General features: G+C 45.1%; 1 protein-coding gene across 1 annotated transcript in view; it reads left to right on the forward strand.

The window, feature by feature from the left end:
* The first annotated feature begins 4,829 nt into the window (after window positions 1-4,829).
* slc7a14b (solute carrier family 7 member 14b) overlaps window positions 4,830-15,284 on the forward strand; it is a 30,035-nt gene continuing 19,580 nt past the window's right edge. The window contains exons 1-3 of the mRNA XM_060900805.1: window positions 4,830-5,133; window positions 7,989-8,225; window positions 8,918-9,135. Coding sequence (XP_060756788.1) covers window positions 4,830-5,133; window positions 7,989-8,225; window positions 8,918-9,135 — 759 coding nt within the window. The remainder of the gene's footprint in view (window positions 5,134-7,988; window positions 8,226-8,917; window positions 9,136-15,284) is intronic.

Below are 15,284 nucleotides of genomic sequence, written 5' to 3' on the forward strand. Positions count from 1 at the left end.
TCTTAATAATATTTTTGAGGGTGCGGTTGAACCGTTCTACTAAACCGTCCATTTGTGGGTGATACACGCTGGTGCGGATCGGCTTAATCCCCAATAACCCATACAGTTCCCGCAGTGTTCGTGACATAAACGTAGTGCCTTGATCAGTCAGAATCTCTTTCGGGATTCCAACTCGGGAGATGACGCGGAAGAGTGCCTCTGCAATACTGCGTGCTGAGATATCGCGCAGAGGCACTGCTTCCGGGTGTCGCATTGCATAGTCCACCAGAACTAATATAAAGCGGTACCCTCATGCTGACCGATCTAATGGCCCGACGAGATCCATCCCAATTCTCTCAAACGGGGTCTCGATTAACGGTAGAGGGCGCAAAGGCGCTTTTGGAATGGCCGCTGGGTTTACTAACTGGCATTCGCGGCATGCCGTACACCACCTACGGACATCGCCGCGAATCCCCGGCCAATAGAATCGGGCCATTATTCGGGCTAGTGTTTTATCCTGCCCCAAGTGTCCAGCCATGGGATTAAAGTGAGCTGCCTGGAATACCAATTCCCGGTGGCTTTTCGGAATTAAAAGCTGCGTGACTCACTCTTTAGTTTGAGTGTCCTGCGTCACTCGGTATAATCTATCCTTCATAATCGCGAAGTAGGGGAAGGACAGGGTGGCGTTCGGCTGGAGCGTTTGACCATCGATTACTCTCACTTGGTCAAACGCATGCCGCAAAGTCTCGTCTCGCGACTGCTCTAATGGGAAATCCGCGAGGGATTCCCCAATAGAGAGAGGAGGAGCCAGCGGCTCCTCACTCTGACGCGGAGATGACGTAGACGGCTCTGTGACAGCTGCTCCCGCCAAAGCGACACCGGGACCTCCCCCTGTCAAATGGCAGGACCCACTCTCTACTAGGTGTGTCATTAAACCCCAAAATCCTGGCCAATCAGTCCCCAAAATTAACGAGTGGGTAAAGCGAGGATTAACCGCCGCCTTCACTATAAATTTTTCCCCTCTGAAAATAATGTGGACCGACACCAAAGAGTAGCGGTGAACATCCCCGTGCACACACAACACCTTCACCCCCTGTGCTCCCCCCAATGCCTCGTTTTGAACCAGGATTTGGCGAATTGAGGTCTGATTACAACCAGAATCCACCAACGCCTGATATGTAGCCCCTTGGATACTCACCGGTATGCGATACGCTCTGGCCCGATTGAGGGCGGCCTCTGGCGCGTCGGGGATCCGAACCACCGCGCCCACTTCCATTGCTGTGCACTGCTGTTGAAGGTGGTCCGGCTCCCCGCAGCGCCAGCAAACCGGCCCGGGCTTTCCCTCTGCACCGGTGATCTGGGGCTCACTCACCTAAGGTGGGGGAGAGACAGACACAGAAGGGAGAAACGGGAGGGCACCGCGGGTGTGGCGGGCCGGCTGGGGTGGTGCCGGCCCCCGCCTCCGCGGTGGGGGAATGGGGCGAGGACGGGACACAGGAGGAGGGGGAGAGAGAGAGAGAGAAGAAGAGAGAAGAGACGATGCCATCTGCTGTCCTGCCGCTGGGACAGCCGCCAGATGATCCTCCGCCAGCTCGACTGCCTGATCCAGCGACGCCGGGCAGTGGCACTGGACCCACTCCGCGGTTCCGGCTGGTAAGCGGGTGATGAACTGTTCCAGTACCACCTGGTCGACGATTCCCTCGGCGTCGCGATCGTTGGCCCTCAACCACCTCCAGCAGGCGTCCTGGAGCTGCTGGCCGAACGCGAACGGCCGGCCGACTTCCTCCAGTCGCAGCATGTGGAAGCGCTGGCGCTGTTGCTCCGGTGTGCGCCCCACGCGCTGGAGGACAGCCCGGCGGAGGTCCGCGTAGGCCAGCCGGCGGTCGGCGGGGAGCTGTAGCATGGCCAGCTGTGCCTCTCCCGTGAGCAGGGGGAGGAGGCGCGCCACGCGCTGCTCCATCGGCCACCCCGAGGCTTCGGCGACCTGTTCAAACAACGTGATGAATGCCTCGGGGTCGTCCTGCGGGCCTATCTTGGTGACAATGAGGGGAGACGGGCCCGCGGCCGGAGCGCTGGTGGACCCCGCCGACGCGAGGAGATGCCGGAACTCCTCGCGATCTTCATGCTGGGCCAGCACCAGGGCTTCGAAGCACCGCTCCTGCTCCTTTTGGAGCGTGACGAGCACCTGGTGCTGGCTTTGCTGAGCCGTGGCGAGGACGTGGACCAGATCGGCGAACGGGGAGGATTCCATGGGGCTGCTGGTTTGGTGCTCCACTGTCCTGGGTTTCGGCACCACTGTGGTAATTTCCCTGTGGGTGGGTGGAGCACAGAGGACGGCAGGACAGAGATCAGGTGAAAACAAGGCTTTTATTGCCACACTTTTCAGTTTAACAATATGTGTCGGACGCACAGAGACACACACATCAGCGTCTCGTCCAGGGATGAGCTCCTTCCGCTCTCGCTCTCCCTCCTGATATAGGGCGCGGTCACTGGGAAGACACACAAACACAGGTTAATTGCTCTCAGGTGTAGTGATTCTGCCACTTACCTTCCCTGACTCCGCCCTCCTGTCACAGACCGGCGCTTGACCACACCCCCGCTGCCACATATGCCTTGTGGGAAGAGGGCATGGCCAAGCAGCTCTGCTCCTACCTGGGATGTGGCTACTTTCCAGAAATGTTTAATCTTTACAGATTATTGATTTTTAATATGCTTTTTTAAATTGTAATATTTGCAAATTATATCTGCTGTCACAGAAATTAGTTTTTTGTTTTACTGTGACTTTTAAATATTTTTACACATGATTATTATTATTATTATTATTAGTAGTAGTAGTAGTAGTAATGACAATAGAATAGTTTGGATCGTTATGCAATTTTTTACACTTTCGAACATTTTATTTCTAATATGTCCTTTTTCTCTGCATCAACAGAGTAACAGTAAATATAATGCTGTTTATGCAGATTCAAAAAGAAAACACCAAATCTTTTACCTTTACGTGATTTATCTCAATCTTTAGTTATTTTTAAGAATAGTTGAAAAGCCTGTATATGAACATAGAAAATCATCTGTCTTTTTATTTTAATTAATTGTCTCTTATACATTTACAATTAACTTTCTTAACATCAGTCTTAAATTGTTTCTAAACTTAATAGCATGGCAATATTACAACTCACAGAATCTTTTTTTTCAGTGTTTTTATATTTATATGATTGTTAAAGGTCAAGAAAGGCTTTAAAAAAAACACGACTTCTAACAAAAATTAAATGAAGCAGAAAAAAACATTTTTTTTTCTGAACTAAAATCTAAACTCTCAGCTTCTGAAGGCTAAAAACTGCATCAAGAATCATTACTGATAAAAGTCTTGAGTTTAAACCCCACTAATCAGTGAAGTGTGTAAAATGTCTCATTATCACCACTTTAATATCTCTAAAGTCTGGGACGTTCTGGAAGTCTGGCACTGCTGAATGCGGACTGCATGTGTTTGTGATAAATGGAGTTCTGGAATGTTCTCTGACCTCGTACACAAAAACTTTATCATTCATTTACACTGAATTCAAACTGAGGCGCTTCATCAGGGCTGGAGTTAAACCCTGCGTGTCAATCACTGAGGAATCATTTTAATATTAGTTTATGTGGACAATCGTGCTCCATCCTTCATCAGTGATGTGATGTTCCTGAGTGAAACTGTTGGATCATTAAACAGAAATCAAACAGAATTCTAGAATCACAGAAACAAATGTGAACAGGGAGAAACTGGGTTTTGGTCACTATGGCAACCGGTTCTGGGATTCTCCTAAACAGCTCCAAAAATTTGAGAATAAATTTATTCCCCTTTGCAATGAGTTGTTTTAATAAAATTTTCTCTCACTGGAATTTTAATGTTTTTTTCCCTAAACTTTTACACTATTTAATCTTGTTTCTTTTTTTTGTATCCCAGATAATTTTCTCTGTGTAACACAGAACAACTCTGTCTTCTTTTTTAAAAGTGCTATTATTATTATTATGATCAGAGCTGTATGTCTCATTTCGAGGTGAACTCTGTTCCTCAGACATCATGAAGTTCTCTGTTCTTGTTATTTGTGTTTCAGAAGCACGCTGCACATGAACACTGTCTAATTGCTGGCTAATCTAAAAGTCAGATTAGACGTGGCACCATAGCAACCTGCCACCTGAACCACTGAGCTGACAATGGTGTTTTATTTACCATTTAAATCACATTGATTTCATTCTGTCAGGTTCTGGTTTGTTTTTGTGCTGATTTTTAGTCTGGAATTATTTACATCAAAACACTCAAAAGAGCAAAAGAACAGAACAGAATATTTGGTAGTTTTAGTGACTTTTTATGAATTCTAGTTTTTCCCTAAATATATAATATGTAAAGTAATAACCTGTAAGACTGTAAAAATTATTATTATTATTGTTCCATTTTATATATTTTATTTTAACTTACTCTTTTTGTTGTCTTTTCCATTTATTATGTTCAAGAATTATTTCCCATCTTTTCACTAAACTAGTTTTTAAAAGTTGCACTACGGATCAATTCTACATTCCTTAAAAATAAATGAGTGAAATAATATTTCATGTTCACACACACAGCCTTCAGACAGAAGAAACACCCTTTTTTTCTTTGACATGCTTCCACTCTGCCCAGAGTTTCTGTGTTTGTAGACCGTGTCTTGTTAATTCTTCTTTCTGCTCTTGGTGCAGGATCTCTGAACATGCGCTTTATGTTTATCATGATGCAGAACCGGATGCTGGTCCCTCTCTGAGAGACGTGAACGTAACAGAGACGAGGAGCTGAAGATTAAAGTGACAAGGAAAGGCTTGACCCGTGTCTCTGTGTGAAGATGATGAGCTCCATTTTCACTAAGCTGAACCCCCGGAGGATCGAGTGGGAGGCGTCATGGTACAGCCTGCACTCTCGCGTACTGAGAACCAAACCACTGCACTCCATGCAGGAGGGTTCTGGGGACCTACACGGAACCACCAGATTGGCGCAGGTTCTTACCACCGTGGACCTGGTGTCTCTTGGCGTGGGCAGCTGCGTAGGCACCGGCATGTATGTGGTCGCTGGGCTAGTTGCTAAGGAAATGGCAGGACCAGGAGTGATCTTGTCGTTTATCATCGCTGCTGTGGCTTCAATTCTGTCAGGTGAGAGGCTCGTTAATCAGACACAACATTTAGGAAGAAGTTCAGGGGTTGAAAGTTGGATTAAGATTGTGCTTCAGCCAGGCCTGGAATTTTGTCATTTTAGGGGCAAGGCCACTTGGCCTTTTGTGCTGTCAATTTTTTGAGGACACGAAGGCCAAAAGCCAGGGCACCGAGGCCATAAAATAAAACAATGATTTTAAGTTCATGTCTATAATGAATTTAATTTAAGGACTAATGACTCTTCTGAGGAAGATTGGAGTCTCAGTCGAAACTATCAAGCAGGTAAAGAAACATCTCCTACACTATTATGTCTGAAGATAAGAAAATATTGAACACATCTAAACTTATCAATCCATCACTCACTTCAAAAATTGTAAAACTTATTAAACCTATATCCTCCCATAATTTTTGTTCAATTGACAGCGAATGTGCAAGAGCATCTTCAGACTGTACTATTACGCAGATTTTTGATTAATCAAAATTGAGCCTGGAGTACATCAAAATGTTTGACTGTAAATGGAACATATACTAGCATGCAGGCTACTGATTAACCCATAAGAGCCCAGACCGATTTCTCAATCAAGGAAAATTACTGAGGAAATAAAATGAACTAAATAGACGACAAAGAAAAATGACGTTCGACTCAAAGCGACTTTGATGAAATTTCACTGTACCGTTTTCTCCGGGATATTTAAATATGTTGCTGGCGTCGCCTGTGAAACATTCAGGTACCCTCGGAAACTTCAGAATCTGACGATTTCGCCAGTCTTTTCAGCTTTTGAATGAAAGTGTTTGTAAATTTGAATCATTTAAAAATAAGTAGTATTTTGAGTCCGCCGGCGGGCTCTGGGATCCAGAGGGTTAAATATATGGCCTAAATATTTATGGAGTGTGCATGATAAACTGATTCCCTGAATTTCACTTTTGGTGTGTTGTTAAATAGCTAACAAACAAACTACAATATCTTGTTACCTCTTGAATCATAATTAAGCTACCACTCACCTCTTGAAAAAAAGCGTCCATTGTTTTGCAGTTTTTAGCATCTTCAAAGTTTTTTTTTACAGCACCTCTCCCTCTGCTCCTTGCTTGGCATAATTATTACTGGGGGGTAAATGAATAAAAGTAAATGTTAATGTTGTAATGACGCCAAAAACAATGAGATAAAATCTCTTGCAATGGTGATCTCGTCAAGATGGCAGCAGTTACACTTCGGTTAAACAGCAAAAAGAAACATACAATACTAGTAACAAAACAATGCTAACTGCATAGATTAAAAAAGTGGCTATGAACAGACAACAGCACATATCACGTATCATATTACGGCAGGAACAAGCAGTAGTAACATCCATGACCTTACGCTTAAAGCTCGACAAAGGAAAAACTTGACAGCAAGCTAATTAGCATTTGTTATCGGCTACAGTCGGTACTCGGCACGTTAAAAGTGGGTCAACGTTGTAACGTTACTGTACAAGCAATGCTTATTTAACGGTAACAAACTTGAGCCCTATATGTTGAAATTCCTATCTTATTCGTTCGTTAATTTATCACACAGTCTTACCTCAGTCAACTTCTTCCCTCCTTCTGTGAAAATTCAACGTCTCAGACGCAGACACAAGTGGGTGGGGGATGCGTTTGATTAAGTCTCCTGATTGGCTGGTGATAGATTGGTGTCATTATAGCACATCGGAGCGGTTCATGCCAGGCTCAAGTCCGATCCACCACTGATGAGTTGCCCAATAAGAATCCAGAATGTCATCAAAAGACGTATTTTTTCTTAATAGACGCAGGTGATGTTAAAGCCTATTGGCAGTCACGAGGCAGACTACAAAACCGCAAGACCGCAGGGCATCAAGGCCACTGTGGCCTTACGGCAGATATTTTTTTCCAAGGGCACAAGGCCAAATTGAGAGGGCACGAGGGCCATGGCCCTCGTGAAATTCCTGCCCTGGCTTCAGCTTATATGAGACAGGTGGTGTGTCTGAAAGAGTCTGAAACACATCTCCAACATCTTCATCATCTACTACACATTCATCATCTACTCCACCTTCACTTAATATTTCTCATTATAAGTTCACAATAGGCGGCACGGTGGTGTAGTGGTTAGCGCTGTCGCCTCACAGCAAGAAGGTCCTGGGTTCGAGCCCCGGGGCCGGCGAGGGCCTTTCTGTGTGGAGTTTGCATGTTCTCCCCGTGTCTGCGTGGGTTTCCTCCGGGTGCTCCGGTTTCCCCCACAGTCCAAAGACATGCAGGTTAGGTTAACTGGTGACTCTAAATTGACTGTAGGTGTGAATGTGAGTGTGAATGGTTGTCTGTGTCTATGTGTCAGCCCTGTGATGACCTGGTGACTTGTCCAGGGTGTACCCCGCCTTTCGCCCGTAGTCAGCTGGGATAGGCTCCAGCTTGCCTGCGACCCTGTAGAAGGATAAAGCGGCTAGAGATAATGAGATGAGATGAGAAGTTCACAATAAAGCAAATGTCAGGTTATTCACTCTTTATCGAAACATTTATTCATTTCAAGTGACCTGTAAGGAGAAATGTGTTTATGTAACATTTCTGGAAGGAGTCTCCAGTGTCAGCACTTTGCAACAGTCCGAGGTGAAACTGGAATTTTTAGTTTGCAGACATCTTCTGGATCGAGGAGTTTAAAGAAACCTTTTTGATCAGGAAACATTCTGGTGTAAGGTTCTGCATGGAAGTCTTAAGCGTTCTGTCAGAAGCACAACTCATAATGAGAAATATTCTGTAATATTTTTTCAGAGTGTCACTTCATAGTTCATAAAGCTAGGTCTTATTGTGCTTTATCTCAGTGTGTGGTCTAAACTCATACAGAAGGTGCTGTTTTGTTTATCATTGAGGTGTGTGCTATGCTGAGTTTGGCGTGCGAGTGCCAAAGACCACCGGCTCGGCGTACACCTACAGCTACGTGACGGTGGGGGAGTTTGTGGCCTTCTTCATCGGTTGGAACCTCATCCTGGAGTACCTGATTGGCACGGCGGCCGGAGCGAGCGCTCTCAGCAGCATGTTCGACTCTCTGGCCAACCACAGCATCAGCCGATACATGATCACACACCTCGGCACTCTTAACGGCCTCGGTACGACACGATCTCACAGCCTGTGGTGAATGTTAGCATGTCAATCTTTTCCTGTGCTATGAGAATAATGATAAGGATAATTGTTATTAAAAACAATCACTGATATGATAAAGTTTTTTTGTAAGGATTCTCCAGTGTCAGCACTTTGGAACAGTCAGAGGTAAAAGCTGTAACTCTAAGGTGTGTTAAATTGTTACTCAGAGGTTTTTCTAAATATTCTTCTTCTAATTATTAGTATGTAGCAGACTTGCAGGGCAGGAATACTGAAGCACAGACAGGCGGGCAATGGTGTCAACACAGGCTTTATTTTTGTAATTGTCTTTACTGCTTTTCAGCATTTACACACACACACACACACACACACACACACACACACACACACACACAGGTGCTCTGGTCGGGAGAGCTCTTTCCTCTTTGCTCTTTCCCTCCTTTTCTTTCCTCCGTCACTGTAACAGACACACACAACATTAATTGATGGTAGGTGTAATGATTTTGCTACTCACCTTCCCTGACCTCGCCTTCCAATCACAAACTGATGCTTGGCCATGCCCCCACTGACTAAACATAAGTACATTAAATACAAAAAGACTAGATAATGGTTCAGAATTCATCTCTCTGTCAGTTGAATAAAATATGAATGATGCTGTTGAAGAACATATCCACGTTAAACAATTCTCCTCTTTGCTCAGGGAAAGGAGAGGAATCGTATCCTGACCTGCTGGCTCTGATCATTGCCATTATTGTGACCGTGATCGTAGCTGTTGGAGTGAAAAACTCTGTGAGCTTCAATAACATGCTGAACGTGGTGAATCTGCTGGTGTGGGTGTTTGTGGTGATCGCCGGACTCTTCTTCTTGTCCGGAGAGAACTGGGAGGATGGCAGGTTTCTGCCCTACGGCTGGTCAGGGGTGAGGATGAGAACACTTTATTTTTAATCCAATGAAATGTAGTAATTATCTCCGGCACATGTGTGATTGTGTTTGAACACATTCAGTTTACTGTTAAAGATGAAGCATCTAACTGCTAGGGGGTGAATAATTAATCATTAAAACTTGACACATTCTCAATTTATAGCTTTTTATAATTAAACCTTTCACTGGATCCACTGTATGGAGAAAAATGAAAAATTTTTTTGCAAAGATGATTTTGCTGTTTTTTTTTTGGGGGGGGTCATACAATTCTCCATTTACACTGTACTTTACTGTTCTCCAGTTTATTAAGTCATTTTTACCTGCCAGAGTGCAGGCAATTATGGATGCAAGTGCAGGGGAGACCGAGGGCTTCGCAAACTGCAGACTGAGCTAAATCAAGAAGCAGGAATCGTAGTCAAGAAATGCGTGGAGGTTGATTGATCAGCAAACAGAGCAACGTGGGGAAAACAATGACACGAAGTCAAGACTAAACATAAACACTGGTCATACACGGAAAGTCGGGCAGAAATCAAACGGCTCAGTAAGGTTAGGCACGGAACAGTAACTATATTTCACAAAGTCAGGGAGTGAGAGCTGAGCTTCTATAGGCGAGGTGATGATTGCTGAATGAGAGACAGGTGATGTAAGTAATAGTCAGGTGACAGAGGGCGCTATGACTCTTGGGGTTTGTAGTCCAAAGCAGCCATGTTTGGAGGCTGCTCTGAACTCACATTTTCAGCACCATTACTGACAGAACCCCCCAAGGAGCTCTTTCTTGGTCACCCTCTCCTTCTAGGTGCAGGCTTGTTAGGGTGTTGGCTGTGGAACCCTTGTGTAAGGAGGGGGTCCAATATGTCCCAGGAGTTGACCCAACTTTGTTCCTCTGGGCCATAGCCTTCCCAGTCTACCAGGTACTCCAGCTGACCCTGTCTGCAACAGGAGTTTAAGATCTTATGTACCTGGTACATGGGTTCGCCCTCAATGTTAGGGGAGGGGAGCTCTTGGGTGGGTGTATCCATTGCTAGGGGACCTTGTGTAGCTGGTTTTAAGCAAGAGACATAGAAGGTTGGTGCCATTCTGCTGTGAGGTGGAAGTGCTAGTCTGTAGAATACTTTATTAATCTTGCACAGTACTTTATATGGGCTGAGGTAACATGCTTGCAGATTTTAGATTAGATTAGATTAGATAAAACTTTATTGATCCCTTTGGGCGGGTTCCCTCAGGGAAATTAAGATTCCAGCAGCATCATTACAGATAAACAGAGAAAATAAATAGAGAAAACTTCTAGATAAATTAAAATAAATTATTTACATATACAAATATAAAAAGAATAAGATATGGGGAAGGGGGGAAGGAGGGGGGAAAAAGAAGGGGGGTGGCGGCAGGAGAGATATTGCACATTATATTGCACATTGTCCGATATTGCTTATTGTTAGGCTAGGCTACTGCTCCTTCCCATCCTCTGTCCTCCTGTTACCCCTCCTCCCCCCCAGAGAGGAGTTGTACAGTCTGATGACGTGAGGGACAAAGGAGTTTTTAAGTCTGTTCGTCCTGCACTTGGGAAGGAGCATTCTGTCACTGAACAGGCTCCTCTGGTTGCTGATGACAGTGTGCAGAGGGTGACTGGCATTGTCCATGATGTTCAATAGTTTTTACACATTAAGTTCCCTTAAATCCTTCATGGAGACCCATACCCGATCTCCTGGAGAGTATTCTGGGCTCTTGCTTCTGTGCTTGTCTGCATATTGCTTATATTTTGTATTTACTAGTTCCAACCTCTGGTGAACCTCCTCCCATACCTGCTGGCTTCTTCTGAACCAGGTGTCGACTGCCAGTAAATGAGTGGGTGTTTTGTCCCATGGGGACAGGGGGGGTGTTTTATAGCCAAGTATATGCTGGAATGGTGTCAACTGAGTAGCAGAATGCTTGAATGAGTTCTGTGCATACTTGGCCCATGGGAGAAATTGTGCCCAGTCCTTTTGGTTTCTCATACAGAATATTTGCAAGAAACAACCCACCTCCTGATTGGCACGTTTCACCTGGCCATTGGGCTGTGGCTGATATCTGGATGTGAGGCTTACTGACACTTCTAATCTTTCCATAAAACTGGACCAAAGCCAGGAGATGAATTGAGGGCCACGGTCACTTACTATGTCTTCAGGGATGCCAAAATAGCAGAAGATATGATTAAACATTAGTTTGTCTGTTTGGAAAGCAGTGGGTAGACCAGGTAGTGGGATGAGTCAGATCAGTTTGGAGAATCTGTCAATGATTACCATGATGACTGTGTTACCTTGGGATGGTGGTAAGTCCGTGATGAAGTCCGTGGCAATGTAGGAGCAGGGTCTCTGAGGCACTGGGAGAGGGCATAGTTTCCCAGCAGGTGCAACTCATGGTACCTTGGCCTGGGCACATACTGAACAAGAGGAGACAAAATGATTGATGTTGGAGATCATGTTTTCCCACCAATACTTGTTCTTGATGAGTTGGTATGTGCAGTGACTGCTGGGATGACTGGTGGTGGGGGAAGAATGGGCCCAGGTGATGAGTCTCCCTCTGATGTCAGGTAGGACATGCAGAAGTCTGGGGGGGGGGCAGTTCTCAGGAGGGTTCGGGGTTTGTGACTGCTTGATTTCTTTATCAATGTCCCAAGTGATGGCTTATATGAAACATTCAGAGGTATGGGGTGAGGAATTATGGATTCTGGAGAGAGCACCAGCTTTGGTATTTCTGGAGCTGAGGCAGTAGGATATTGTGAATTGAAAGTGAGTCAAGAACAGGGCCCACCTGGCTTGCCATGGGTTCAGACGTTTTGCACTCTTTAAGTATTCTAAGTTCTTGTGGTTGGTCAGGATCGTGAATGGGTGTGTGGCACCCTCCAGCCAGTGTCTCCACTCCTCCAAGGCCAATTTGATAGCTAGGAGCTCTCAAATACCAACGTTGTAGTTCCTCTCCATAGGTGTGAGCTTCTTAGAAAAGAAAGCAACCGGGTGCAGCTTGGGTTTCTCCTGAAAATGCTGCAAGACCACCCCTCCTACTCTTGTTTTGGATGCACCTACCTCTATGATGAATGGCTTGATAGGGTCTGGATGTTGTAAAATGGGAGCGGAGGTGAATGCTGCCTTGAGCCGGTTGAAGGTCTCCTCAGCTGCTGGGTTCCACTGGAGGCAACGTGGTCTGTTCTTTAACAGTAAGGTTAGAGGAGCAGCAATAATACTGAAGCCCCAAATGAAGCGCCGGTAAAAATTTGCAAAGCCAAAAAAGTGTTGCAGCTCCTTCACTGATGCAGGAGTGGGCCATGATGTGACTGCTGATACCTTTGCCTGATCCATGCTTACTCCCTCAGAACTGATTATGTACCCAAGAAATGAGATCTGATTGACGCGAAATTCGCACTTCTCTGCCTTGACAAAGAGATGGTTCTCAAGCAGGCAAGATAGCACAGACCTGACGTTCAAGATGACTGTCTTCATCTGAAGAGTAGATCAGGATGTTGTCAATGTAGGCAATCACGAATTTCCCCAGTATGTCCCTTAAGACATCATTTATCAGGCACTGGAAGACACTTGGTACTGAAGAAAGGCCATAAGGCATGACCAGGTATTCAAAATGGCCAGCGGTGGTGCTAAAAGCCATCTTCCATTCATCCTCCTCTCAAATTCGGACCAGGTTATTGCTGGGTTTCACATGATGTCACATCCGCCTCATTAGTTATTCAAAACCTTAGCTGGTGGTCTACCTGGCGGTCAGTTGACAAAGCATTTGTATGGTGAAGGTACATTGCTCCCATGAAAAATGCCTTACGCTTGCGTTGTTTTAGGTTGTTTGAATCGATCAAACCATGAAACTGATAAAAGTTTCTTCAGGGTTCCCTGTGAACTAATAAAAGGTGAACGAACACAGGATTTCACAAAAAGATGTCGAGAAAGGTGACTTTTGAACCGCTCACTGAAATCAGAGAGAGCCAAGTCGAAGCATGCTCAAGTTTGCAGTGACCACTTCATGAAAGGTTTGTATCTCCCTCTCAGCTATGTTGTTAGTGTTTTCCAAGTACTTTTCTTGCTATGTGTCATTATTCAACGGTACTTTTTTTAGTCACGAAGCACTAAAGTCCCCAGCTGTTTCTTTGTTTACTCCTCACAAAGTCTATATGCATGAAGGTTGCAACAAAATTCTTACCCAGCCATACAGTTACAATGCACCGTGATCACTTCTCCGTCTTGTTTAACTAAGATCCAGGTCTTTAAAGGGGTTTCTGTTAATCTTTGTAAATGATTTACCTGAGAGATAAGAGCCAACACAAGTGAGAATCAAGCGAACTGTTGTTTGTTTACACTTCAACTTGCAGCACTTTGTTGTAAAGACGTGAATGAAAAGCTTAAAAAAAACACATTTACATGGGCAAAAACAATACAGGATTCATTTGGCAGTGACTTGATACCGAGGTCCTTTACCCAGCTACATACAAAAAAGTTGTAAGCCTCCATACTCTTCCACACACGTTTTGCGGTGTAGAAGGATGTCTGCAACACCAGATAGTTTGAGATGTTGGGGAACTCGACTGAAGGGTAGTTTTCGAGATCATATGACAAATCCTTCTTTCTGTAGGGGTCTATTCCATTACACATAGCAATCTCCTGAATATATCTAAAGTGAGCAATGGCTTCTAGATTACGAACATACTCTGATAAGTTATCGCAAGTTGTTTGCACTGGGCAGCTGTTTAGACCACCAGCTATTTCACTTCCGATAAAACCGCTAAGAAAAGTCATGTGACTGAAACCCAGCAATAGGTACTGCAAAGGTCTAGTTTGGAGAAGATCTTAGCTGAGCATAGCTGTTCCAAGGCAGAAGGCACCAGTGGGAGCGGATATGGGTACTTGACACTGATTTTATTTAAGCCCCGGAAATCAATACAAGGCCAGAGACCTCCTTCTTTCTTTTCAACAAAGAAGAAGCCTGCTGAAGCTGGTGAGGTAGACGGTCTGAAGTAACCTTGCTTCAGCGCCTCTTGTACATATTCTTCCATAGCAGATTGTTCCGTTAGGGACAATGGATAAATACGGTTGCGAGGTGGAATCATGCCTGGGAGGAGGTCAATGGCACAGTCAGGGATGATGAGGGGGTAAGCCACATACTTTACCTTTGCTGAATACCTGTTTCAAATCAAGATAACAGGCAGGAACATTGTCGAGAGAATCGGGCAGAGGGCTCTCCACAGAGTAGAAGAAATGGCTAATTGAGGGAATTGCAGACAATGCTTAAAACATGCTCCATATCAATGCGCTGCCGAAGCGTGCAGAAGGTGTTAGTACGCCTGTCATTATAGTGCAGACTTTCCATAGCATAGAAAATCGCTACGTTTCAATTTGTGTAACTGAACTTGTTTCATATCACTGGTCATATAAACCTATGTAAACAGGAAAAACGCGGAAGAGTTTGGTCGCATCTAACTACAGCCCCAAAAAATACCATTGGCCATGCTGAGCCTAGCTACATTGCTAACAGGAGTGACAGCGCGTCTGACTGCGTCTGACTGACTGGGAGGTCGCGCAAAGCTCGGAGAGGTACGGAGCAGCTCGTCTCAATTCAGATAAGAGCATATTTCATTATGGAAGTACGGTGGACTGTTCCTTTAAAGGGTCATGGAGTTGAAGCCAGGGTACCTTAGGATGATGTAGTAATGAGAAGTTTGGGTGATGAACAGAGAAATGTGCTCAGAATGGAGGGCCCCCACCTGAATCTGGAGAGGAGCTGTGTGAGTGGTGATCAGTCCATCTCCAATGGGACCCCCATTGATGGTCTTTATTTTGAGTGGTCTCTGTAAGGTGTCTGTGGGCAGGTTGAATCTCTGGACGACTGAGCAGTTGATGAGATTTTCTTCTGCCCTGTGTCTATAAATGCAGAGAGGACATGGGTAGAGTCTGGCAGCTTCAGTAGCACTGGTAATTTAAAGGATTGTGTTTCCGGGCTGATTACAGAACTCATCGGGCTGGGAGGATCGCTAACTTGACGGGCCGGACCTCCCTGAGGCAGGCAGACAGTGCATTTCGCAATTAGATGGCTGGACTCACCACAGTAGAAGCATAGACCTTCTCGCTGTTTTCTTTCTCTCTCCCATTGTTGTAACAGAGTACGGGAAACCT

Source organism: Neoarius graeffei, chromosome 19 (genome assembly GCF_027579695.1).
Source record: "Neoarius graeffei isolate fNeoGra1 chromosome 19, fNeoGra1.pri, whole genome shotgun sequence".
In the NCBI taxonomy this organism is placed as follows: Eukaryota; Metazoa; Chordata; class Actinopteri; order Siluriformes; family Ariidae; genus Neoarius; species Neoarius graeffei.